At 52.3% G+C, this 26,780-nt stretch overlaps 2 protein-coding genes across 2 annotated transcripts; both read left to right on the forward strand.

The window, feature by feature from the left end:
• Positions 1 to 834: 834 nt before the first annotated feature.
• Fcgrt (Fc gamma receptor and transporter) lies at positions 835 to 14,975 on the forward strand. The gene is given in 8 exon segments (XM_052163555.1): positions 835 to 1,064; positions 5,145 to 5,416; positions 5,729 to 5,883; positions 5,885 to 5,987; positions 6,200 to 6,475; positions 12,352 to 12,621; positions 14,287 to 14,403; positions 14,616 to 14,975. Coding segments are annotated over 7 exon segments (1,098 nt in total). The 5' UTR covers positions 835 to 1,064; positions 5,145 to 5,349; the 3' UTR covers positions 14,726 to 14,975.
• A 1,560-nt stretch (positions 14,976 to 16,535) lies between these two features.
• Positions 16,536 to 24,812, forward strand: Rcn3 (reticulocalbin 3). The gene is made up of 6 exons (XM_052163566.1): positions 16,536 to 16,777; positions 19,264 to 19,466; positions 20,965 to 21,137; positions 22,585 to 22,645; positions 24,038 to 24,237; positions 24,389 to 24,812. The coding sequence occupies exons 1-6, from the start codon at positions 16,536 to 16,538 to the stop codon at positions 24,494 to 24,496; spliced, it is 987 nt and encodes a 328-aa protein (XP_052019526.1). The 3' UTR covers positions 24,497 to 24,812.
• The last annotated feature ends 1,968 nt before the right edge of the window (positions 24,813 to 26,780 follow it).

Here is a 26,780-nt window from a genome sequence, read left to right on the forward strand (position 1 = left end):
TGGCTTTGAACTCACAGACTCCTGGCTTTGACCTGACAGAGATCTTGACGGCTTCTGCCTCCTGAGGCCTGGGTTTCCGGGGAGCACTGTTGTGACAGCCAGTCCCTTTTATTCTCCAGCTGAAGACATGGACTTTGGGTGCTGGGAACCGAACTCTGGGAGCTTTCCCTACAAGGCTGATGCTTTAATGGATAAACTATCTTCTCAGGCCCCAATTTTTGATCATACAAAAATTGATCAGACATGAGATTCATTAGGTCCAACTGAAGATGCATCTGCCGCTGAAACGCTATTCCTGAGACGGCTGTGGATTTTCCCTGACACCAGAGGCTGAGACCCAGGCTCACTTGACTGGCGTCCCCTGAGAATGAGGCCTCGTGGAGAAGGACTTAGGCTACAGTGATCTCCAAGGGAGACTGGTAAACTAAACTAAACTGGCCACAAACAGGCCATGGGAGGCTGGAGAGAGAGCTGGGGAGCCATCTGGGGAGAGCAGGCCCCACAACCATGGCGGTGTCCGTGAGCTCTGGAGGCTGATAGGAAATGCTGGGCCAAGGAAGAGATAGGAGATCTGGGGATCCAGTTCAGTCTGTAGGTAAATTGGGCAAGGTGGTTTGTGGTGTTGGTTCCTGTCAACTTGACACGTACACATACAGAAAAGTGGAACTGAGACAATCTGCTCGTGAGCCGTGCGGGGTGGGGGTGGGGGGTGGGGGAGGGCATTTTTGGGTTTCTGATTGGTGGAGGAGGACCCAGCCCACGGAGCCATGCCACTCCTGGGTAGGTGGTCCTGAGCCCTGTGACACAGCAGATAAAGCAAGGCACGGAGAGGGGAGAGGAAGCCTGCGAGAAGTCCTCCTCCGAGGCCTCTGCATCTGTTTTTGCCTCCAAGTCCTTGCTGGAGTTCCTGGAGTTCCCGCCCTGACTTCCAGTCAGAAGGGATGTGAAAGATGAAATTAACCCTTTCCTCCGCAGGTTGCTTTTAATTGTGCTGCTTGTCCCAGCAACAGGAAGCCAACCAGTACATCCCCATAATCCCAGCACTCGGGAGGTAGACGTTTAAGGTAAGCCTGGGCTATGTGAGGTGCTGTCTCAAAACATGAAAAGAAAAGAAAAAAAAAAAAGCTAGAGGAAAGACAATATGGATTTTTTTCCTGGTGGAGCTGTCAATCAACCACACCAGGGTGAACTGGAAGAAGAGTGTCCCCTTGGCCTTGCAGGACACTGTGGGCCATCAACAAAATGTCCCTTAGTCGAGGCTATCCCTTGCAAACATGACATAAGGCTCTTTACAAGTTGAAAGGAGCTCCTCAACCAGCTCGTACCGGAGGTTACAGTGGCCGAGGGTAGCTCAGCTAAGCTAAGTCACTCGCTCTAGGGTGTAGGTTCCCCCTTCCAGAGCGGGCGGACGCCGGACTGACCTCAGGCACCCTAGGAAATAGTGACCAAGAGATGAGAGAAGTCCCCAGTCCCCATACAGGTCACCGACATGCCATGCCAGGGGCAGGGTTGAGAGAGCAGAAGGCGGCGGCGGTCCCGGCACTGGTGGTTAGACGCACCGAGGTGAGGCCACAGAGGAGGGGACAGCGGCAGGGACGTAGGTGGCCTGTGGGAGTGCTCTAAACTTTTAGAACTTTCTTATTTTTAGTTTTTAAGATTTATATTTTACATATAGGAGTGCACTGCCGCGGTCTTCAGACACACACTAGAAGACTGCATCGGACCCCTCTCTTCCTTACTCGTCTGCTGGGAAGGCAGGCAGTGCTCTTACCCGCTGAGCCATCTCTCCAGCCCTAAAAATGTTGCTCGAGACTGGATCTCATGTCCATTTCCTTTTTTAAAAAATTACAGTTAACTTTGTGTATGTACGTGCACCACAGTTCACACGCAGAGGTCGGAGGGCAACTTCCAGGATTCAGTCCTCTCTGACCGTGTGGGTCCGGAGGATCACACTCAGGTCACCAGGCTTGGCAGCAAGCTCCTTGACCCAATGAGCCAGCTTGCTGGCCCAAATTTTTAGATGCATCATGGCACATCTGTGTACACATATGCATGTGGTAAGGGGGACGCAGCACACGTGGAGATCAGAGGACAACTCTGTGTCCCCTCCCCTCCCCTCCCTTCCCTCTCCCTCTTCCTCCCTCCATCCATCTTTGTGTGGGTTCCAGGGATCGAACTCAGATCATCAGGCTTGTGCAGCAGGTGCTTTTACCTGCTGAGCCGTCTCCACAGCCCTGGAAGAGTTCAAACACACATGCATGCACAGGGACATTCATAGAAGAAGGGGCACTACGCGGAGTGCCAGGCGTGGGCCTGAGCTTCTCAAGGGGAAGTCTCCCTTTAGTGTCTTAACTGTAACCGCACGGGCTTTGGGAGGCCTCTGTTCAGTGCAGCGTGTCTTTGGAGAGACGGTCTTTTCCCCACTCTTAGTTAAGTGAAATCGGAGTGCTTCCTGGAGGGCTCTGGGGACAACGGCAGCTGAGGGGGTAAAACTGGAGACTGTGGGATTGCACAAGGGAAGAAAGCCAGCTCCTCACTGTGGACAAAGGTTCTGGGCTGATTTGTAAGACTTTCCGGAAGTTTGGGATTTCCATAATCGGAAGAGAAAGAAGGTCGGGTATTGGTGGTGGCCATTCAGCGTAGCTGATAGCTGTGTAAGTGTTCTTATTTGAAGCCTGTCTCCATAGAAGGGTGTTGTCAACATTATCACACCCATAGCAAAGGCTGCTAATTTCACCGTGGCTTGAATCCAAGCAGTCGGCAGACTTTAGACCCTGGTGTGTCAGGTTTCCCATGAACACTTCCCTGCCAATCCATCCTTCCTTCCTTAGCTTCCTTCCTTCCTTCCTTCCTTCCTTCCTTCCTTCCTTCCTTCCTTCCTCCCTCCCTCCCTCCCTCCCTCCCTCCCTCCCTTCCTTCCTTTGTAGCCCAGCCTGGCTTCAAACTTACTATATAATTGAGGATGTCCTTGAATTCCATGTTCTTCTGCAGGCTAGACAAGTAGATTTGCTTCATTAAATAAACCGAAGCCCCAGGCCTTAAATGGTTTATGTTGTTGCCACTGACACCTGGCCCACACTGTGTAGATCAGGGTAGTCTTTTTTTTTTTCTTGTTGTTGTTTTGTTTTGTTTTGTTTTGAGACAGAGCTTCTCTGTATAGCCCTGGCTGTCCTGGAACTCACTCTGTAGACCAGGCTGGCCTCGAACTCAGAAATCCGCCTGCCTCTGGCTCCTGAGTCCTGAGATTAAAGGCGTGCGCCACCAGCAGCACAGCCTGTGCTTTTGATCACAGAGCCATCTCTCTAGCCACAGAAGCAGCTTTTTACAGAGGAGGCTAGCATCAGAAGATTGGGACTTAAGCCCTCCTCACACTAGGAAGGCAAACACTGACTGACTGAGCCGGCTCCCCAGTCCATAGGAGGCCTGCAATCCCAGCACTTGAGAGCTGGAGGCTGGGGGATCAGGAGTTCACAGTCAGCCTGGGCTTTGTGAGTTACTGTCTTGACACATCGACCTGCCCCTCTGCTGCCACCACAACCACTGCCACCACCATTATTACACATGCACACACGTGCACGCACACGTGCTACAGCCCGGAGGGAGGGCAGAGCAGGCAGGAGTGGTTTGACTTTCTATTGTCCCTTAAAAAGGATTTATAGATTTATTTATTGCATTCATGCCTGGGTGTATACACGTGTCCCCACATTCCTGTCTGGTGTTCAGGGAGATGAGAAATTGTCATATCCCGGGGACTGGAGTTATGGGCTGCTGTGAGCCTCTACTCGGGTGCTGGGAACTGACATTAGATCTTCTGTAAGAGCCGCAGGTGCTCTTAACTGCTGAGTTGTCTCTTCAGCTCCAAACTTTCCAGACTCTTGCTTTTGTCTTTCAAGGGTATGACTTCCAGGCACCACTCACCATGCCTGCTTCGTCCATGTTGATCTATCTCCTGACCCACCAGCCAGCCACTCACGGCTGTGTCAATCTCCCTCTCTGCTGTTTGTAGCCTCTGCGGGCCGCCTAGGCCGGCCACGGACCCCTGTGTCCCCACCTCCATCCTTAGCGCTGGAATTACAGGCATGTGCTGCCACCCGCCCCCTCTGCTGTCAACCTGCCCATCTGTCAGTGTCCGTCTCTCTCTGTATGTCTGTGTGTTTTTCCTGGCAAGATCTTGGGGTGGGCAGCAGGGTGGGAGATGGGGCCTGAGGCTAGGGCTCTAGTCACAGAGTGTGTAGGCAGGGTAAGGGCCACCTCACTCAAGTGCTAGCACTTGGAAGAAATCAGAACAGGCTTACAACTGGGAGCCGGCTGCAGCCAAGCCTGGCGTTAGGCAGCCGCACCATGGCTGAGCCACACCCACAGCCCACGAGTCCCGGGGTGTCTTAAATCCACATTCAGCATGCAGGCCTTTCCAGGGCTGCGAGTGTACTCTGAAAATGCCCAGAATGAGTAAACATAGAAGCTGCTTTGGGGAGGCAGGCCGAATGATGATTGCCCTGAGAGGCTTCCAACCAGATACAGCAGGAGCTTCAAGAGAGGCTGGACAGAGGCCCAGGGGTGTGTTTAGGCGCTAGTGGGTGGAGTTGGATGCCCTCAGAGTTCCCCAGTCTTAACTGTGTACGGACAGGATGTGAGAAAAGAACCACAGGCTCCAAGCAGAGGATCCATCGGGCTGCAGGCAGAGAGGGAAGCGGGCGTCTGTCTGTGAGGAACAGGGGCCCAGGCTGGGTGTCAGAGGAGGAGGCCGAGGCCTGAATCCCTAGGTTTGAGGGGCCAGCCCTGCAGGAGGGAAGAGGGTTGGGGCCCGGAGCTCCTGGGAGCTCTGAGGGAGGAGCACTGTGACCTAGACTCCTGAGGGCGAAGAGGAGGCTGGGGGCTGAGAAAGGAGAGCAGGTCCCTGGGCACCGAGCCTGAGGGAGGAAGCCTGGGCCTCGATTGTGGGGTCTGAGGGAGGATCTTGAAAGTGGACTCCTGGATCCGAGGGGGGAATTCTTGGAACTGGACTCCTGGCTTGGGTTTGAGGGCTCCTGAGGCTGAAATCTGAGGCCCCGGGCATGAGGGAGGCGGAGAAGGCCTGGAGCCTCGGGTCTGAGGGAGGAGAAAAGGAAATAACAGGAGTCTGAGACAAATTTTGGTCTGTCTAGTTCTGTAATTAATTAACTAAAGTGGATCAAATGAGAAGGTGAAAGTTCACACAGGAGCATTCCTGTCGTCTTGGACCGGGTCTCCATCCCACCACACCACTCAGCGCTGTGGTCTACAAGGCGTCCACTGGGACCTTGTGAAGAATCAACAAGGCGGGGTCCAGAGGAGTCACGTGTCCCTTCCACTCCGGGTCGCCCTGTCAGAATGGGGATGCTCCAGCCCTGGGTCCTCAGCCTCTTGTTGGTCCTCCTGCCTCAGACCTGGGGCGCAGGTAAGAGGCCACCAGGACCTGGAGTGGGTCAGGAAGAAGAGCCAAAGAGTGGAAGACGGACAATAAAAAGACTTTTTTTGTTACGTCCTAGACTTCCTGGAAATCTCACTGTGGGTAAACTTCTCTGAGCATTTGAGTCAAACACACTTGACAATCTCAGGATCATCTCTGTGTCTGTCCATCTGTCTGTCTCGCTTCCTTTCTGGGTGTCCGTCCCCTTCTCTCTGTAGGATCACAGGACTGGTTTTCCCTCTGCACCTCTGTGGGGCGGGATGCAGTGCAGACCCGCTGATTCTCCTCTTTCGTCTGCAGAGACCCGTCCCCCACTGATGTATCATCTCACAGCCGTGTCAAACCCATCGGAGGGGCTTCCCTCGTTCTGGGCCACGGGCTGGCTGGGTCCTCAGCAGTATCTGACCTACAACAGCCTGCGGCAGGAGGCTGACCCCTGTGGGGCCTGGATGTGGGGAAAACCAGGTGTCTTGGTATTGGGAGAAGGAGACCATGGATCTGAGAAGCAAAGAGCAGCTCTTCTTGGAGGCCCTCAGGGCCCTGGAGAAGCAAATAAATGGTTAGAGAGAGGGCTGGGCCTCAGCTGCCTGGGCTTAAGGAAGGAGAATGGGTCTGGACTCCCGGGTCAAGGAGGGAGAAAGGGGCCCTAGGTGTGAAGGGGGAGGATTAGGTCTGAACCCTAGGAATGTGGGGGAAGGTTGGGGTCTGAAGCCCGAGGTCCAAGGCTGGCCCTTGCTCCTGAGTCTGCTTGCCTGCGTGTTTGGCATCTAGGAACCTTCACACTGCAGGGCCTGCTGGGCTGCGAACTGGCCCCTGACAATTCTTCATTGCCCACGGCTCTGTTTGCCCTCAACGGCGAGGAGTTCATGGAGTTCAACCCGAGAACCAGCAATTGGAGTGGGGAGTGGCCGGAGACAGATATCGTTGGTAACCTGTGGATGAAGCAGCCAGAGGCGGCCAGGAAAGAGAGCGAGTTCCTGCTAACTTCTTGTCCCGAGCGGCTGCTGGGCCACCTGGAGAGGGGCAGTCATAACTTGGAATGGAAGGGTGAGCCCACCTCCTGTCCCTCCCCTAGATCTCCACAGCCCTGCTCAAAGCCTCCCCAGCATCCTCCTCAGCCCCTCTCACACACCCCAGTGGGTCTTCTTTCAGACAAGGTATCATGTAGCCCAGGATAACCAGGAGCTCATTGTGCAGCTGACGGTGGTCTTGAATTCCTGATCCTCCTGTCCCATTCCAAGTGCTGACTTGATAGAAGCGTGCTGCCACACCCAGCTAATAGTTCTTGTTTGTGAGATGGGGTCTCAGTAAGTAGTCCAGGCTGGCTTTGAATTCAGAGAGATCTCTTGAGTGCTGGGACCAAAGGAGCGTGCTGCTGTGTCCAGCTGCTTTTTCTTTTTGTTTGTTGTTATAGTTAGACAGGGTCTCACAGTGTAGACACTTTTTCGTCGCAGGGTTTTTCTGTATAGCCCTGGCTGTTCTGGAACTCACTCTGTAGATCAGGCTGACCTCAAACTCAGAAATCCCCCTGCCTCTGCCTCCTGAGTGCTGGGATTAAAGGCATGTGTAACCACTGCCTGGCACCATGTCTTTTCCTTCTTGTTAACTTCTAAGAGTTCTTTATATATTGTGGACCCAGATCTTCATCAAATAAGTGTTTTACACACACTTTCCTTGACCATTTTTCTTTCATTCTTCTAAAGGTATCTTCAAATCTTGTTTGTTTTTTAAAGTTTTATTTATTTTTGAATATAAGTCTTCTCTTTGCATGTATGCCTACATACCAGAAGAGGGCATCAGATCCCATTTTAGGTGCTTGTAAGATGCCATTTGGTCACGCTGGGACTTGAACTCAGGACCTCTAAAAGAGCAGCCAGTGCTCTAAACTGCTAAGCCATCTCTCCAGCCCCAGTTCTCTGTTGAGGACTGTGTTTTTGTTAGTATGTCTTGCTTGGGGTCATTCCCAAGCCAGGATGGCCTAGGTCTCTCTGGGTATTTGGAAGAGTTATACAGCTTCACATTCCTTTCTGACAAACTGGATGGAAAGAAAGTGTGTCATTCCTCCACCCAAGCTTCATCCTGTCTGGATTGAAGTTGTGCGTGTGCTTGTGTGTGTGTGGAGGCCAGGGCACAGCCTCGGTGTTGTATTTAGACATCTTCTTCTGAAAAACAAATCTTAAGGCTGGCCTCAGCTCAGCAGCTGAGAGAACACAGGAATCTTGCAAAACACATGAGCTGAGCTCCGAGTCAGGCGGCTCCCGGCCACTCCTAACTCCAGGGCCGGTGCATCTGAAGCCACCACCAGCCCCCATGGCCACCTGTGCCGACGTGCGCACACACATGCATGCACACGATAAAAATGGAACACTTGCATTTTACTTTTTATACGTGTACTTGTCTATCTGTGAGTGCACATGAGTGTCAGAAGCGGCCGTTACACCCCCTGGAGCTGGAGTTAGAGGTAGTGATAACAGGCCCGGTGTGGGTGCTGGGACTGAATTGGAGTCCTCTGGACCAGTGGCGAGCTCTTAGTCCCTGAGCCACCCCTGCAGGCCCAACCCACCCCCGGGTGCCCTTTACTCTGCTCTCTCTCTTAGCTGGCTCTGTTTGGGATCGCGCTCGGATGCCTTCTCCTGCCAGGCAAGGGTTCAGCACTGAGCAACCTGTTAGGTTGGTTTTTGGTTTTTGTTTTTTTCGAGACAGGGTTTCTCTGTGTAGTAGGTGTGTTTGGAACTGTAAACCAGGCTGGCCTTGAAAAGATCCGTCCACCTCTGTCTCCCAAGCTCTGCAGATGAAAGGCCTGCATCACCACTGCCTGGCCATGTTTTAGGTTTGAAAACATTATTAAAACTTATGTTTACTTACTTATGATATAGTGTGTGTGAGTAGTGGTGGTGGTGGTGGTGGTGCTGGTGTGTGTGTGTGTATGTGTGTGTGTGTGTTGTATGTGGTATACACATGTGTATGGGATATGCACCCATCCACGTGCACAGAGGCCAGAGAAGGTGGCTCCTTCATCTTTCTCCACCTTATTTCCTTGACCCAGATTCTCTCACTGAACCTGGAGCTACAAGGGCAACCAGCCAGGCCCGATGGTCCTCTTTCCTCTGCCCCGACCCTCAGTGCCAGGGTTATAGTCACGAAGATATGCTTAGGTTTTTATATAAGTGCTAAGGATTTGAACTTGGGTCCTCATGCTTGTACAATAAACACTTTTCCCTGCTGAGCCATTCCCCACCCCCACCCCCACCCCACACAGCTCGAGGAATTGTGGCTGTACAGTGCTCCATCCTGGAAGCCTATATACTGTCTTCGTCTAGCTGCTGAGGGGTTTCCATTGTTTCTGTAGTTTGGCTGTTTCGATGGATGGAATAATGCAGAATATCTATGTCCATGTGTGCACCATGTGGTGCAATTGAACCCGAGTCCTCTGGAAGAGCAGCCACTCGCTACTTTACTAATTTTACCTGCCGAATCATCTCTCTAGCTCTGGGCTCATTTATTCAGGAAGACCACAGTGGCTGGTGTGGGGTACATGTCTTTAATGCTAGCACTCCCGGCGGCAGAGACAGGAAGATCTCTGTTTGAAGCCAGCCAGGGCTAAGAAAAAAAGAAAGAGAAATGCATGCAGTAGCTGCTGGTCTGTACTAGCCTTGATGGGGGTTCCAGGTTCCATAGGTACTGACTACAGTTGATACATTCTGTCTATAGGTGGTGGTGTTTTTCATAGTAGCCTTCTGTTACCAGGTGTAAGGTTGTGTTACTATTTCCTTCCTTCCATACTTACAAGGCAGGGGCTCCGCCACTGAGCCACACCCCCAGCCCCTCACTGGGGGATTCTAGGCAGGTGCTCTACCACTGAGCCACGCCCCAGCCCCTCACTGGGGGATTCTAGGCAGGGGCTCTACCACTGAGCCACGCCCCAGCCCCTCACTGGGGCATTCTAGGCAAGGGTTCTACCACTGAGCCACGCCCCCAGCCCCTCACTGGGGGATTCTATGCTCTCACACTGAGCACACCCCTGGCCCTCATTTTACTTAAAAATATTTTTAAGGATGCACTTATTTATTTACATATGTGTGTGTGTGTGTGTGTAGACAGGTCAGAGAACTTAGTAAGCTGGATCTCTCCTTCTGTCATGTGGGTTCTAGGGTTAGAATTCAGGTCAGCCGGCTTGCCAGTGTGTGGTTTTACCCACTGAGCTACTATGTCTCCAGCCCACTTATATTTTTAAAAACCTTTTCTGACTCTCTTTATTTTATTACTAATCTATTTGGATGTGTGTGTACACATGTGCATGTGACCACAGATGTCAGAAGGCATCAGGTCGTCTGGTCCGCAGCTGGAGTTGTGGGTGGTAAAGTATCACCCAGTGTTGGTACTGGGAATTGAACTCAGTTCTGTAGAAAGAGCAGAAATTGCTCTAACTGCTAAACTGTCTCTCAGGGTCTTCACTGGCCGTCATTAAACTTTTTATTTTGAGATGGGGGTCTCTCTAAGTTTTCCAGGCTAGCTTTCAACTCACTTTGTGGCTTAACTGGTAGCCCTGTAACTCCTCTGCCCTGACCGTTTCTGGGGCTAAGGTGCTTCCTTTTTTTTTTTTTTTTTTTCCTGTTAAGCAGAAGCCAAGCCAAGGTTGAGCTGACTCTCAGAACCCCCAGGGTCAGAACTAGAGAACAGGAGAACTGTGGGTGTCCCTCGGCACTACCCACAGGAAGTCATCCTCGCTGGAAAACAATAACAGGCACAAGGCAGGACACAGAAGTGCTGACTGAGGTCCGGTCCTCCGCGGCTGGGAGCCGGTGCCTCAGTCTTCCTAGATGCCAGTGAGGCCCCTCTTCAGGGAACTGCTTAGCTTCCTCTTCCTAAGAAACCGTCAGCTTATTTTCTGCTGAGGACCAGAGCAGAACCAAGATTGTGAGATCCACCCTGAACAGAGGGAACGCCCCTGCCTGCATAGCCTCACTGGGGTCTCAGATCCCCACGAACTTCATTTTGTTTAAGGGTTTATTGCTGTTGATTCAGGGTCTTGTGTAGCCCAGGCTGGACCCAAACTCCCCTTTTCACCAAAGTTAACCTTGAACTCCTGATCCTCTGACCTCCAGTCTGGAGTGCTGAGATCACAGGTGTACACCAGCATGCACAGTAAGGGTCAGTGTGGACATCACACAGGAAACTGAGTCCCAGCCCCAGCCCAGCCACAATGTATTTGTTTGTGTCTTTCTTTCTTCTTTTCTCTCTCTCTCTCTCTCTTTCTTTCTTTCTTTCTTTCTTTCTTTCTTTCTTTCTTTCTTTCTTTCTTTCTTCCTTCCTTCCTTTCTTTCTCTCTTTCTTTCTTTCTCTCTCTCTTTCTTTCTCTCCTTTTTCTTTCTTTTTCTTTCTCTCTCTTTCCTCCCTCCCTCCCTCCCTCCCTCCCTCCCTCCCTCCCTCCTTCCCTCCTTCCTTCCTTTCTTTCTTTCTTTCTTTCTTTCTTTCTTTCTTTCTTTCTTTCTTTCTTTCTTTCTTTCTTTCTTTCTTTTCTTGATCTCACTATGTCACTATGTAGCCTTGGCTAGGACCAGGTTGCCCTGTTATCCACAGAGATCCACCTACCTCTACTCCCTGAATGCTGGGATTCAAGATGTCCTACACACCCACAGGTCTCAGTTTTTGCAACAGCATCCAACTCATTTGGAACTCATGATTTTCTGGCCTTAGCTCCTTGGGGGCTGGGATCAGTTGTGTGGGCGTGCACCGGCACCCCCAGCTAGGACACTCATGTCTCTTTGCTCTATATACACTAATGTGTCCCCAGGGCGAAGAACAGGTCATGGCACTAGAGAGATATGCAGTAAGTCTCTGTTTGGAAACATGTACACAGAGTTGGGGTTTGGTTGGTAGAAAGCTTGCTTCCATGGGTTCCATCCCTGGCACTGTATAAACCAGTCTGGCGGCACATACCTGCTGTCTCTCAGCTCTTAGCAAGTGGAGGAAGGAAGATGAGGAATTCAACGTCATCTGTGTCTATATAATAAGGTCAAAGCTGGTCTGGGCTAAGAGTGAAATTCAGTTGTGAAACAAACACATACCTGTGCCTGGGAGATGGGGTTTGCTGTGCAGAACCTGGGTTCTGGTTGCCAGTCCACTTGCAAAGACTGGGTGTCCTGCTGCATGTCTGCAGCTGCAGGGATGGGTCAGGCAGAGACGGGACCACAGAGCCTCACCAGTCGCTAGTGTGACTGAAAGGGAGGACCCCAGGTTCAGTGAGAGACTCCGTCTTAAAAAATAAGTGGACGCCGGGCGGTGGTAGTTCACGTCTTTAATTCCAGCACTTGGGAGGCAGAGGCAGGCAGATTTCTGAGTTTGAGGCCAGCCTGGTCTACAGAGTGAGCTCCAGGACAGCCAGGGCTACACAGAGAGACCCTGTCTCGAAAAACCAAAGGGAGGGAAAAAAATGGAGGTTAGGAGAGACGGTTCAGTGGTCAGCAGCACTTGCTGTTCTTGCAGAGGGCCTGGGTTTGATTTCTCACTCCCATATGGTGGCTCTCAGAGATGGTGGGAGCTCCAGCTCCAGGGGCTCTGATGTCCTCCTCTGGCCTCCATGGACACTGCATGCATGTGGTGCACAGACGACACATGCCAAAAATCACCCAGACACACAGAGTGAAAAATAAAGGGGAAAAATGGGAAGAGCAAAAGAGGAAGGTGCCTGCTATTGACCTCTGGCCTTGACCCACACATGTGCCACAGACACCAAGATAAGGGGGTGTGGTAGTGGGGTCAGCAGGGTGGGGTGTCTGTGGCTCTGGGAAGCCCTCTGGGTCAGCACAGTGCTGATACAGGGAAGTGGGGTCTGTCTATGACAAGCTTGGTGGGGGTGGGGTGGGTGGACGAGGTCATAGCCTACCCTAACCACTGGCCTGTCCCATCCCGTGTCCCCACAGAGCCGCCATCTATGCGCCTGAAGGCCCGTCCTGGCAGCCCCGGCTCCTCCGTGCTGACCTGCGCCGCTTTCTCCTTCTTCCCGCCGGAGCTCAAGTTTCGATTCCTGCGCAACGGGCTGGCCTCAGGCTCTGGAAATTGCAGCACTGGTCCCAATGGCGATGGTTCTTTCCACGCGTGGTCATTGCTGGAGGTCAAACGTGGAGATGAACACCATTACCAATGTCAAGTGGAGCATGTGGGGCTGGCACATCCTCTCACTGTGGACCTAGGTGAGGCTGGCTTCTGATTCGCATTAGCCCTGTGGCCAGTCCCTGCCCCCTCCACCCGAGTCCGGCCATGATGAGTCTTGCTGCTACTGGGCTTCATGGTGTTTGACCATTCACTTTTGCCCCTGACAGTTCTTGCCATGGCTTTGGTGAAGCACCAACTTCCGCTCACTGCCCTGTGACTGCTCCTTCTTCCTTGCTTGGGTTCTCATGAGCTCCGTCATAGTGTGGCTCTGTTCTCTCTCAATACAGCTCTCCTCCTCCTCCCCCTCCTCCTCCCCCTCCTCCCCCTCCTCCTTCCCCTTCCCCTCCCCCTCTTTCTCCTATTCTTTTTTTTTTTTTTTTTTTTTTTTTTGGTTTTTTTGAGACAGGGTTTCTCTGTGTAGTCCTGGCTGTCCTGGAATTCACTCTGTAGACCAGGCTGGCCTGGAACTCAAAAATCCTCCTGCCTCTGCCTCCCAAGTGCTGGGATTACAGGCGTGCGCCACCACGCCCAGCTTCTCCTATTCTTCTTTCTCCTCCTTCTATTCCTCCTCCTCTTCCTCCTCCTCCTCTTCTTTCTCCTCCTCCATCTTCCCTCCTCCTTCCTCTTCCTTCTCTTTCTCTTCTTTTCCTTCCTCTTCTTCCCTCTCCTCTTCCTCCTCCTCCTCCTTCTTCAGATTTATATCTAAGTGTATGCATATATATTTTTTTTCCTACATTCTTTGTGCGAGGGGAAAGCAGAGGTGAGTCTGTGCTGTGGGATACCCGTCGAGACAGAGGACAACTTGTGGGTGTCAGCCTTGGGGATCAAACTCAGGTCATCGGGCTCTATGGCAAAGGGAAATACCTTTACTCTTTGAGACTTCTCGCCAGCCTAGATTTATCGAGGGCCAGGCTCATGTCTCCTGGCCTTAGGTATGAGCGCCGGGAACCAGACTGATCCTCCGGAGGAACAATAAGTGTTCTTCACAGCTGAACCACCTGTCCAGCACAGTGATGGGTGTTTTGCTTTGTTTTGTTTTGTTTTCTCTTTCTTCTTTCTTTTTGTTTCTGTTTTTCAGACAGGGTTTCTCTGTATAGCTCTGGCTGCCCTGGAACTCACAATGTAGATGAGTCTGGCCTCTAACCCAGAGATTTGTGTGCCTCTGCCTCCCAAGTGCTAGGATTAAGAAGTGTGTTACCAGCCGGGCAGTGGTGGTGCATGCCTTTAATCCCAGCACTTGGGAGGCAGAGGCAGGAGGATTTCTGAGTTCGAGGCCAGCCTGGTCTATGGAGTGAGTTCCAGGACTGCCAGGGCTACACAGAGAAACCCTGTCTCGAAAAACAAAAAATAAAAAATAAAAAAATAAAATAAAAAAAGTGTGTTACCACTGTGCCCAGTTCTTATATTCATTGTGGAAACACATGAGGCCCAGGGCCTTTTCTCTGCATACCCCCACCCTCAGACATGCTTCCGGAGGCCTCCACCCTCAGACATGCTTCTGGGGGTCTCTACCCTCAGACATACTTCTGGAGGCCTCCACCATCAGACATGCTTCCGGGGGTCTCCACCCTCAGACATGCTTCTGGGGGTCTCCACCCTCAGACATGCTTCCGGGAGTCTCCACCCTCAGACATGCTTCTGGGGGTCTCCCAGGAGTCATCAGCTCCTTTCTCCCCTCTCTTCATGATACTTTCTGGCTGCAGAGTCATCATCCAGATCATCTGTGCCTGTGGTCGGGATCGTTCTTGGTTTATTGCTGGTGGTGGTGGCCATCGCGGGCGGTGTGCTTCTGTGGAGCAGGATGAGAAGCGGGCTACCAGGTCAGTGCAGGACTGGGGAGAGGCGTGGTGTGGCGGGAAGTAGCGGCCCAGAGAGAAAGAGGGGAGGGAGGGAGATAAGAGAGACAGAGACAGTCCCGACAGCCCTGGGAAACGAGATGGGAACAGATACCATAGCGGGACCCTCACAGGTGTTGGGTGGGTGAGACCTTAGATGCTTATGCTGACCTCTGACCTCTGCTCCTCTCTCTCAGCCCCATGGCTTTCTCTCAGTGGCGATGACGCTGGCGACCTGTTGCCTGGTGGGAACTTGCCCCCCGAGGCTGAACCTCAAGGTGCAAATGCCTTCCCAGCCACTTCCTGATGCCAACTCTGGCCCCTACCCACTGCAGCCTTTGGGGCCGTGTGACCTCCTGGACTGTCTCTGGGCCTCCTGAGGGGGCCGGGGCCGGATGTCTTCCCGTGGATCCTCCTTGTGGCCTGCTTCCCTTTCCCCTCTTAATGTGCGTGGCTATTTTCCATTTCCACATAAATTTGGGCCCAAATCTGTGTATGCATCGTTATTCTCACGCTTCGGGTAGCGAGAATAAATGGAACGAGCCTGGGAAAGATCATACAGACGCCTCCTCATTGCTGTGGTACAGCCTGGCCATGTTATAGACCGAGTTGTGTGTTTTTAGTCAAAATGTATGTGATACCTACAGTGTGCCAGGCATTTCTCCTCTTTCTTTTCTTTCTTTCTTTCTTTCTTTCTTTCTTTCTTTCTTTCTTTCTTTCTTTCTTCCTTCCTTCCTTCCTTCCTTCCTTCCTTCCTTCCTTTCTTTCTTTCTTTCTTTCTTTCTTTCTTTCTTTCTTTCTTTTTCTTTTCTTTTCTTCTTTTTTTTTTAAAGATTTACTTATTTTATATACACTGTCAATGTCTTCAGACACACCAGAAGAGGGCATTGGATCCTATTACAGATGATTGTGAGCCACCATGTGGTTGCTGGGAATTGAACTCAGGACCCCTGGAAGAGCAGATGGTGTTCTTAAGCACTGCGCCATCTCTCCAGTGCCCCTCCCGTCCCCGCCCCCGCATTAAAAAAAAAGATTTATTTATTTCATGTATGCAAGTACACTGTCGTTGTTTTCAGACACATTAGAAGAGGGCATCAGATCCCATTACAGATGGTTGTGAGCCACCGTGTGGTTGCTGGGAATTGAACTCAAGACCTCTGGAAGAGCAGTCAGTGCTCTTAACTCCTGAGCCATCTCTCCAGGTCCCCTCCCCCTCTTTTTAAGTCTCTCAACCTAGTTCTGGCTGGCCGCAAACTCATAGAGATCTGCGTGTTTCTGCCTTCCAAGTGTTGGTATGAGCCACCAAACACGACCTCCTCTTTTCTCAAATCTGAGGAATGGAAAGAGGTTTAAAAAATAAAAATACATTTCCCTTAATCCTCTGGGGCCAGAGACTCTGGAGGTGGTCGAGCAGTCTGCCCATGTGTCTGCTGGGAGTTGTAGTTCAACAGCAGCCTTATCGCCCACCACGCCTTCGCGGCTGGAGCTCGGCCTTGTGGACGTGGCAAGGGGGTCCGAGGCACTCTTCGCGCTCATTGGCTCCGCCCCTGAGGCTTTCCTGCGCAGTCATTGGTCAGAGGTCGGTGGCGGAGCTTAACTGGAACCCGGCCAGGTTGGGCATCTTTGCGTGAAAGCAGAGCACAGCGTGGGGAGCGAATCCCGGCCGGGTAACGGAGGTGTGGTGGGGTGAGGGTGGGGTGAGGGTGGGGTGAAGGTGGGGTGGGTGGAAGGGCAGGGAGCTAGCTGTAGAGGGGGCTTCAGGGTGAGGGTCGCGGTCCAGGCAGGGGGCACCACAGAGGAGTCTGCATGATGCTTTTGGCCACCACCATGCCCTGAACTTTGTGTGGGACGTGTGCCACGTCTCCCTCTGAAATACTCCCTTTCTGCTCGGAAACTCCTCTGAGGCTCGGATTCCACCCCCAGAGGTTGTTTTACCTTCAAATTCTTTATTCTTTCCGCCGACTTTTCTTGAGTCACAAACTTTTTGCAGCCTGCGCCCTGCCTGAGGCAGCCTCCCCCACCCCGCCCCTTCAGAGTTCTCCCACATTATCTCCGGGTCAGATTTTTTTTCCCCAGTCTTACCCTGACCCCTGGTCCTCGCCTCTCCCCAGGAACCGATGATGTGGCGATGGTCGCTTCTGTTGCTTCTCTTACTGCCGAGGCACTGGGCCCTCGGGAAGCCATCCCCTGATGCAGGACCTCACGGCCAGGGTAGGGTGCATCAGGGAACCCCCCTGAGCGAGGCCCCCCACGATGACGCCCACGGGAATTTCCAGTACGACCATGAGGCGTTCCTGGGACGGGACGTGGCCAAGGAATTCGACCAACTCAGCCCAGAGGAAAGCCAGGCCCGCCTTGGGTAGGAGGATGCGGGGAGCCGGGCCGAAGTGGGAAGCGGGGAGAAAGGAGCTCACTGGAAAGACCAGAGGCGGGGAACTGGACAGAACTGTGCCATTCACCTCTCAGGAAAAGGCAGAGTTAAACCTGAGGCCGTGGGGGGACCTGTGTCACCAACACCTGGGTTCCCCCTCTACTTCAGTCACCCAATGCCTCTGTCTGGACATCCCTGGTCTCCCTTCTAAATGGGTCGTTGGTAGAGACCGACGACATGGGATCTGAGGAAGATGCTAAGCTCAGAGATCAGGTTGGACTGGGATTAATGACGTCAACTGGACGGGCTTGCCGCGTTTCTACGGGGTGACAGATACAGTCAGCATGGGTCCGAGACAGGAAGGCCACTCGCAAGCCGGCCAGTAGTGGCACATGCCTTTAATCCCAGCACTTGGGAGGCAGAGGCAGAGGCAGAAGCAGGCGAATTTCTGAGTTCGAAGCCAGCCTGGTCAACAGAGTGAGTTCCAGGACAGCCAGGACTACACAGAGAAACCCTGTCTCGGAAAAAAAAAAAGGCCACGTGCATATATATGCTTGATTATTTCCATTATTATTAGTACTTTGAGACAGAATTTCTTTCGTGGTACTAGCTGGTCGGGAATTTACTCTGTAGACCAGACTGGTCCAGAACTCAGAACCCGCCTGCCTCTGCCTTCCAAGTGCTGATATTAAAGGCACGCGTCTTTAATGTGGTGGCGATTTTTAATTTTAAACTGGGCAAATAGTAGCAGGGAGCTGGAGAGGGAGGAGCCCCAAATTGATCTGTCCCTCTAGGGAGGTGAGCAAACTGAGCTTGAAAGGGGGCGGGCCCTGAGATGGCGAGAGGTGGAGCGTCAAGGGTAAGACTGACAGTGGCGATGTCGGATTCGGGTAAAGGTAGAGGCCGGGCTCCCCATTCACAGTTCAGCTCAGTCCAGCTAGGGTCTGCGCAGCGCTTAGAGGTTGCGGCTAGGGTAGAGGGAGGGGCCTTGGTTTGTGCCAGGTGCTAATTCAAATCCTATAGGACTCCTGCAAGGGGACAGGCTAGGTGAAGACGGCCTGGTACTGAGAGCAATAGGTGCCGCTCGCACAGTTCACGGTGCTAGCGTCTCCAGGGCCTTTCCAAACCTGTGTACCCCGGGCTCTGAGGGGCGTGGTTAGGGGGCAAGGGGCGGAGCCAGGGTCGGCAAAGAAAGGTGGGTGAAGCCTACCTAAGGTAGTGTACTTCCAGGTCCTGTACTGGCTCACAGTTTTAATCCCAGGACTTGGAAGGCAGAGGCAGGCCGATCTCTGTGAGTTCAGGACCAGTCTGGTCTACAGAGTAAGTTTCAGGCTAACCAGGAATACATAATGAGACGCCCTCTCTCAACCAACCAACCAATCAACCCTCAATAATCCGCTAAATACTACCACCAAACAGAAAACAGACAGTTCCTCTCCTGGATTCTTTGGGAGTCCCACCGCAGTTCGCTTGCACACCTTGGGTGACATTTTTCTTCCTTATTTATCTATCTTTATTTCTAAATAGTAGTTTCATTTTATTTTAAGTATATGCTATTTCGCCTGCACGCACATGTGTGTGCTCCACACGCACGCCTGGTGCCACGGATCCCCTGGAAGCGGAGTTATAGCCATGTGAGCGTCCATGTGGGGGCTGGGACTGAGCCTGGTACTCTAAAGGGACAGCCAGCGCTCCGAACCACAGAGCCGTGTCTCCAGCCTCCTTGTTTTCCTTTTAATTTCTTTTCTTTTTTGAGACAGTTTGTCTAAATAGTCCTTGCTATCTTGGAGACCAGGCTGGCCTTGAACTCACAGGAATCCTCCTGCCTCTGCAGCCCAAGTGCCGGGATCAAAGGCGTGCGCCACCATGCTCTGCTCTTTTTTTATTTTTATTTTAATTAAAAAAGATTTATTTATATAAGTGCAGGTATTTTTCATGTGTGTCCATTAACCTTTTTTTTTTTTTTTTTTTTTTGGTTTTTTGGATTTGGTTTTTTTCGAGACAGGGTTTCTCTGTGTAGCCCTGGCTGTCCTGGAACTCACTCTGTAGACCAGGCTGGCCTCGAACTCAGAAATCCGCCTGCCTCTGCCTCCCAGAGTGCTGGGATTACAGGCGTGCGCCACCACCAGCGTCCATTAACCATTAATACGTCTTGTGCCCATAGAGGCCAAAGGAGGGTAATGGATTCCTGCAGCCAGAGTTACAGATGCTTGTGATCCGCCTTGTGGGGCTCAAGGAATCAAACCAAGATCCCTACAAGAGCAGCCAGGGTCCTTAACCGCTGAGCCATCATTTAAGTCCCCATTTTTGTCTTACTTAAGTGCAAGGATGACTCTTTTGCTCTCTATGTATATATATATATGACAGGGAGGGGCCTAGGTGGGCGGGGTCAGGATTGAGATTGACGGCACCTCTACTCTAAGTGCAGGGCCTCATTGGGCAGGGCCAGAGACTGACATTGATTCCCCTCGCAGGCGGATCGTAGACCGCATGGACGGTGCTGGGGACAGCGACGGCTGGGTGTCCTTAGCTGAGCTCCGTGCATGGATCGCGCACACACAGCAGCGGCACATCCGTGACTCGGTGAGCGCAGCCTGGCACACCTACGACACGGACCGCGACGGGCGCGTGGGTTGGGAGGAGTTACGCAATGCCACCTATGGCCATTATGAGCCCGGTATGCCCCACCTCGCCTTTGCACTTTGCCTTCACTTTTAGGTTTTTGTCACTGATACCTCCTCTCCATTTCAAATGTCATTTGCTCTTCCTTCTGAAATCCAGCCTATGGGACAAGTTGACCAAAAGCAAGCTGGGGAGGAAAGGGTTTATTTGGCTTATGGGTCTACATCTGTGGTCCACTGAAGAATTTGCTATAGGACTGGTTCTCCACCAGTGGGTCACAACCCCTCTGTGGGCCACATATCAGATATGCTATGTATCAGATAGTTACATTACGATTCATAACAGTAGCAAAATTAGAGTTCTGAAGTAGTGACAAATTAATTTTATGGGGGTCACCAGAACACGAGGGGCCAACCTTAGGAAGGTTGACCACTGCTCTTGCTATAGCCCAGTCTTAATGGAAGCGATTTTTTCGATTGGATTCCCTCCTCTCAGCTGACTCTGACCCGTGTCAAGTTGACATAAAATCAGCCAGCAGTCTTCCTCAGTCTTGCCTACAGTCTCAGCACTTGAGAGGCGGAGGCAGGAGGATAGCTCAGAGCTCAAGGATAGGTGTAGCATAGGTGACTCTGTCTGTCCTCCAGGGACCCTAGGGACAGACAGCTACCTCATTGTTAGCCTCGACCCCCTTCAGTGTTGTGTTGATAGGGTTTCTTCTGTGGGGCCCATGACCGCCTCAGCCCCTCGATACTCTGCACGCTGCGAACGCTGTTCCTCCTCCCGTGAAAAGCCCTTCCCTGCCGTCTGTCACGGAGGCAGAGCTAGTCACTTACTGTATCAGAAAAGACCTTCGGGGTGAGCCAGGCCAGTGTCCACTCAAAGTCCAGGTCATTTTTCCATTCAGAAGAGAGGACAGATGGAAAGGTTGTTGTCTGGCTTTGTGTGGGGATCAAATGGAGCATTGTAGGCGACAGCGCAGACGGCAGGCTGGGGAGTGGGAATGGTGCGGCTCCCCTTTAATCCCAGCGCTTGGAGGGAGAGGCCGCAGGTCTCTGTGAACTAACGGGCTACCCAGTGAGCTCCATGTCAGCCTGGGCTGCACAGTGAAACCCCATCTTAAAAAAAAATAAAAATAAAAATATTGTAGATGAAGACCACTGAGGACATGCTCTGGGCCGAGGACTTAGTCTATGACGTCACGGACTGTGTTACGGCCAGATACAAGAAATGTAGTATAGTACACATGAAAATTACTATTTTACATCTCCAGGGATTGAGCCTGGGGCCTCACGCTTGCTAGGAAAGGCTGAGCCACGCCCCAGCCCCTCACTGTGTGGTTCTAGGCAGGCGCTCGCTGCTGGGCGACGTAGTGACGCAGGCTGACCTTGAACTTGCAATTCCCTTCTTCAGTCTTTTAAGTATCGTGACTGACAGACCTGCCCACCTACCCCTCAGGTGACCGACAAGTGTTACTTCTTACACACTGTGGGTCCTTCTGTCTCCCGGGCCTCGCCTCTGTGACCGCACGTTCACCCACTCCTGTCCTTCCCCAGGGGAGGAATTTCACGATGTGGAGGATGCCGAGACCTACAAGAAGATGCTGGCTCGCGATGAGCGGCGGTTCCGGGTAGCCGACCAAGATGGGGACTCCATGGCTACTCGGGAAGAGCTGACGGCCTTTCTGCATCCTGAGGAGTTCCCTCACATGCGGGACATCGTGGTGGCAGTGAGTGCCATTGCAGAGGACATGCGCCCCAAACCTGTCCTGGGTCCCGGCATCCTTCACAAGGATTCCGGACCACCACAGATGTAGGACAGCATTTCCTCCCGGGTCTATTCCCCATCCAGTGCCTGGTACCTCTGTCAGACCTTCCTGTGCTCTGGTTAGGTGTCCAGTCCCCAGCCTGTCCCCGGACAACCACGTCCTAAGAAGAGCCTCAGGTGAACACCAACTGTGGCCAGACCCTGAGAGAACACAGTTTATTTGAAATGCACATGCAACATGCTGTGATTTAATCATATCTCAGATACCAGATATGGAACGGACTTTCTGGAAAGAGGGTGGGGCACGCGGGTGCTGTAGAGACCACAAGAGGGCGCTGGAGTGCCAGATGGTTGTGAGCTGCGCTGGGAACTGAACGCCCGTGTGCTCCGAGCCAGGGTTCCACACTTGGTTGCTATTTGTTTCTTGAAACTGGACATTGACCAGGATCTGGGGCTTGCCGATTGGATTAGGCTGACCAGCTCTCCCCAGGCATCCTCCTGCCTCTGCTCCCCAGCTCTGGGATTAAAAGTGTGTGCCATCAGGTCCATCTTAGGCAGTTCAGGTCTTCATGCTTGTGTGGTGGCTACAGGGATCTCATATATTCACTTTGTCTCTAAGAGTCCACGGCTAATCGTGAGTGAGTATTGAGCTCTTGAACTTCGGGAAGTGGATTCTTTCTATCTGTCTATTTGTCTGTCTGGATTTCTGAGGCAGGGTTTCTCTGTGTAGCCCTGGCTGTCTTGGAAGTAACACTGTAGACCAACAGGCTGACCTTGAACTCACAGAGTCTGCTTGCCTCTGCCTTGTTAAGTGCTGGAACTAAAGGCACGTGCCACCACTGCCCAAGCAGAAGCCATTTTATAAAATTAGGAGAGATCACATGAAGAGTAGGCATGCTGGTGTATGTACCAAAAATTGGTCCATGTGCTGGAGAGATGGCTTAACGGTTAAGAGCACTTGCTGGCCCGGCAGAAGCCTGGGTCCTTTTCTCAGCCCCAGCATAAATAACTCCAGTTCTGCAGGGTCCGATGGTCTGATTGGCCTTGGAGGGACTGTACGCACACGGTACACAGACATGTAGGTAAAACATCCATACACATAAAACTTTTTCTTTAATTTTTTAAAAATATGGTGGCGCCTGCCTTTGCTCCCAGCCCTTGGGAGGCAGAGGCAGGCAGGTCTGTGAGTTCAGAGCTAGCCTTGAGTGATGCTCCCGCCAGGGCTCCACAGTGAAAACCTATCTCATAAAGCCAGACGAAGCTGAGCAGGGCTGGCCGTGGGGGTTCCTGGCTGCCTTCCACTGGACACACCCGCATCCCAGTCACGCTCAGAGGCCCCCACCTCCCCTCCCTGTGGACAGCGCTCCGTTGTAGGCACACTGACTCTTCACCCCGATGCCTCTCCCCAGGAGACCCTGGAGGACCTTGACAAGAACAAAGATGGCTACGTGCAGGTGGAAGAGTACATCGGTGAGTGAGGCCACCCGAGGCCTGCCGTCTCCTGACACCAAGGAGAGCGGTGGTCCTCATCCTTCAGGCTGCAGGCGTCAGGCCCCCGCTGTGTGTGGAATCACTGCATGTCTAACCCAGGGGGAATCCATCGGGGACCTGCTGCAGAAAGCACCAGAGACAGACAGAGAGACAGACAGACAGACATACACAGAGACAGACAGAGAGACAGACAAACAGAGACAGACAGACAGAGAGACAGACAGAGAGACAGAGACAGACACACAGAGAGAGAGACAAACAGAGACAGAGAGAGACACACACACACAGAGACAGACAGAGAGACAGACAGACAAACAGAGACAGACAGAGAGAGAGAGACACACACACACAGAGGCAGACAGAGAAACAGACAGACATAGAGAGACACAGAGACACAAAGAAACAGAGAGACACAGAGACAGACAGAAACAGAGAGAGACAGAGAGAGGAGAGAGACCCCTTTCCGGACAGCCTGGAGCTCCACAAGGGACACCGCTCAGGGGCTTTGTTGGTTGTACCAGGCTCAGGATTTGTCTTGTTTCCATGACAAACAGTGTCTCCAATTGTCCTGTTTGAGGTCTGTTTGAAGATTTTAGCCTGGACAGCCAGCCCTGTGCTATAGGCTGGCCTATTTGACTCAGGGACGTGTTAATGAGGATAAAGTCTGGTTTTGCTGGCTTTTAGAAAAAAAAAATTTTTTTTTTTGAGCTAGGTCTCCTGTAACTCAGGCTGGCCTTGAACTTGTTAAGAAGTGAAAGAACGCCTTCGATTCCTGATCCGTGCGCTTCTGCCTCCACAGAACGGGTCCTCGGCACCGCAGCCTTGCCCCATTTATACAGTGCTGGGGTAGAACCCGGGGCTTGGTGGCTTGGGGTCCACCTGGCAAGTGACTCCAGCAACTGTGCTGTGTCTTCAACCCCGACTCACGAGCTTTTTTGAGTTTGAAAGGTTTATATATGAAATATTCTATGCAACCAAATCTGCAGGGAGGACATGTTTGCTTAAAGACCATGTGTTTCTAACATTTGTAAGAAATGAGTACTTTATTTTTTTTTCCTCTCAGGTTTTCTTTCTAAATCTTTTTAAATAGCATGTTTTCATCCCCGAAACTTTTTTTTTAATGTTTATTTATTTATTTATTTATTATATGTAAGTACACTGTAGCTGTCTTCAGACACACCAGAAGAGGGACTGAGGGGTCGGGCCGCCTGTGTGGGGTTGTACAGATGGGATGGAGAGGGGAGAGTGGGGAGGGACGTGTGTGGGCACAGGGTGGGCCTCAAGGCTGAGGGCTCTTGGGATGCCGGACTAAGGTCTCCAGGCCTCCCGGGCGCCCCAGGCCTCATCTCCCCCACCCTACCCCACCCCCAGCGGACCTGTACTCCGCGGAGCCTGGGGAGGAGGAACCTGCCTGGGTGCAGACCGAGCGGCAGCAGTTCCGAGACTTCCGGGATCTGAACAAGGATGGGCGACTGGACGGCAGTGAGGTCGGTTACTGGGTGCTGCCTCCGTCCCAGGACCAGCCGCTGGTGGAGGCCAACCACCTCCTGCACGAGAGCGACACGGACAAGGTGAGCTGGGTCAGGAACAGCGAGAGGAACGGAAAGAGGGACAGAGCCAGCGATGGGGACGGAGGCCTGGAGGGGAGCAGCCGGGCAGAGGAGGGCTCCTAGGGACATCCTGATGGGGCGGCCCGCCTCCTGCTCACCCCTCTGCCCGCAGGATGGCCGGCTCAGCAAAGCTGAAATCCTGAACAACTGGAACATGTTCGTGGGCAGCCAGGCCACAAACTACGGCGACGATCTGACAAGACACCACGATGAGCTCTGATTCCCAGGTCTGCGCAGACTTCTGATCCCGTGACCACGTGGGGCGACCAACCAGCCCCTCCCTCCAGGACACAGACTCAGCCCCTGTGTTCCTGGTTCTTGGGCCCTCAGTCACCTTCTCTCCCTGAGACCCCTGTCACCAACCCTGGGGCCCTCAACCTGCCCAGAACACTCAGGCACCCAAAGATAAATGACATCCACTGATACCATCCCTGGCACAGAGCTGGGGCTGCACCCCGACTGAACCCCAATCTGAACTTCAACAGCACGAGCTCACCTGTGCTGCCCAGGAGCAAATAAAAGCTGTTGCTGGGGTACCCTGCTGTGTCCACCTGTCCGTCCGTCCATCCATCTGTCCGTCCGTCCGTCCGTCTGTCTGTCTGTGGGTGGGGTGAAGGGTGTTGTGAGGAGTTGGGGGAGCATGCCGGCCGACAGCTGAGTGCCGAGGCCAGTGGTCCTCAGTCTGGTGTCCACCCCTTTGGAGTCGATGTCCCTTTCACAGGGTCGCGTGTCAGCCACCCTGCATAGCAGATATTTACATTACAACTCCTAACAGGAACAACGTTACAATTATACAATAGCAACGAAAATGATTTTATGGTCGGTGGGGGTCTGTCACAATAGGAGGAGCTGTGTTTAGGGTCACAGCACTAGGAAGGTTGAGAAGTGCTGTTCTAGGGCATCTGGGCACGGGGGATGGGTGTGAGTGGGCGTTTGGGGGCGACCCCAGAGAGCAGCACCCTGGGGGGCCGCAGGAAATCCAGGCAGGAAAAACCGCCCTGTGCCCTGTGAGTGCTGCAGGGTGGTGCGGACAAAACCACAGCTGGAGAAACAACCACAGCTCAGGGTGAAACGCCCTGTGGTGCAGGTTCGGAAAATGGAGTAGCCAGGAATGAGGAGAAGGCCTGTGTGTCACACGTTGAGACACAGAGTGTGTATGTACCGGTAATGCCAGCACTCGAGGGCAGAGTCTAGGGCAGGAGGACTTCTAGGAGTTCATGTCTAGCCTGTTTGGGGTTTTTTGTTTGTTTATTAAAAAAAGAAAGTGCCAGCCCGGCAGTGGTGGCGCACGCCTTTAATCCCAGCATTTGGGAGGCTGCGGCAGGTGAGTTCGAAGCCAGCCTGGTCTACAGAGTGAGTTCTAAGGCTACACAGAGAAACCCTGTCTTGAAAAAAATAAACAAACAAACAAACAAAAAGGTTGGAGGGAGAAAAGGGGGAAACGTATTTTAATTAAGAGAAGGGGAACAAAAATAAAATAAAAAAGCCAAGTGGTGGTGCACACCTTTAGTTCTAACACTTGGGAGACAGAGACAGACAGATCTCTGAATTTGAGGCTAGCCTGGTCTACAAAGCCAGATCTAGGACAGCCATGACTGTCACACAGAGAAACCATGTTTTGAAAAACAAACCAAAAAAGTGTGTGTGCTGGTGCATGTGGTGTGTGTGTGTGTGTGTGTGTGTGTGTGTGTCCTGCAGATGGGTCCTAGTGTTGGGATCCCAGCACCCATGCCAGGCAGTTCACAAGTGCTGTGACTCCATCCCAGAGCAATCTAATGGGCTTTCTGGCCTCTCCGGCACTCACACATGTTCACACACTCACACTAATAGAATAAGCCGTGGGCTGCGGGTGCTGGCCACCTAGCTCAGCAGGGGTCCCGGGTTTCTGCTACATTGCTCAAATACTGTGAGGAAAAGAAATTTGAGGAAAAAAAAAATCTGCTCATCATTTCGGGAAGTTGGGGCAGGAGCTGATGCGGAGGCAGCGGAGGCTCATTGCTGACTGGCTTCTTCCCCTCCCTTCCCCCCCCCTTACTCAGGCTGCTTCCTTACAGCGCCCAGAACCACCTCCTCAGGGGTGGCCCCGCCCATAATGGGCTGACCCCTCCTACATCAATCATCATTCATAAGAAAGGGCCACAGACTTGTCTACATGCCAGCGTTCTGAAGGCCTTTTCTTTCTGCCTGGACCTGGAGAGATGGCTCAGGCATTATGAGCACTGACTGCTCGCTCTTCCAGAGGTCCTGAGGTCGATTCCCAACAACCACATGGTCGCTAGCAACCATCTGTAATGGGATCTGACACCCTCTTCTGGCCTGCAGGCATACATGCAGGCAGAACATTGCATACATGATAAATAAACACATGTAAAATAAATTTAAAAAAATATTCTCTCTTCCTGGGGCTGGAGAGATGGCTCAGGGGTTAAAGGTGTTGGCTGTTCTTCCAAAGGATCTAGCACCCACACGGCCTCTCATAACCGTCTATGTGACTTTATTTCCAG

Source organism: Apodemus sylvaticus, chromosome 1 (genome assembly GCF_947179515.1).
Source record: "Apodemus sylvaticus chromosome 1, mApoSyl1.1, whole genome shotgun sequence".
Classification (NCBI taxonomy): domain Eukaryota; kingdom Metazoa; phylum Chordata; class Mammalia; order Rodentia; family Muridae; genus Apodemus; species Apodemus sylvaticus.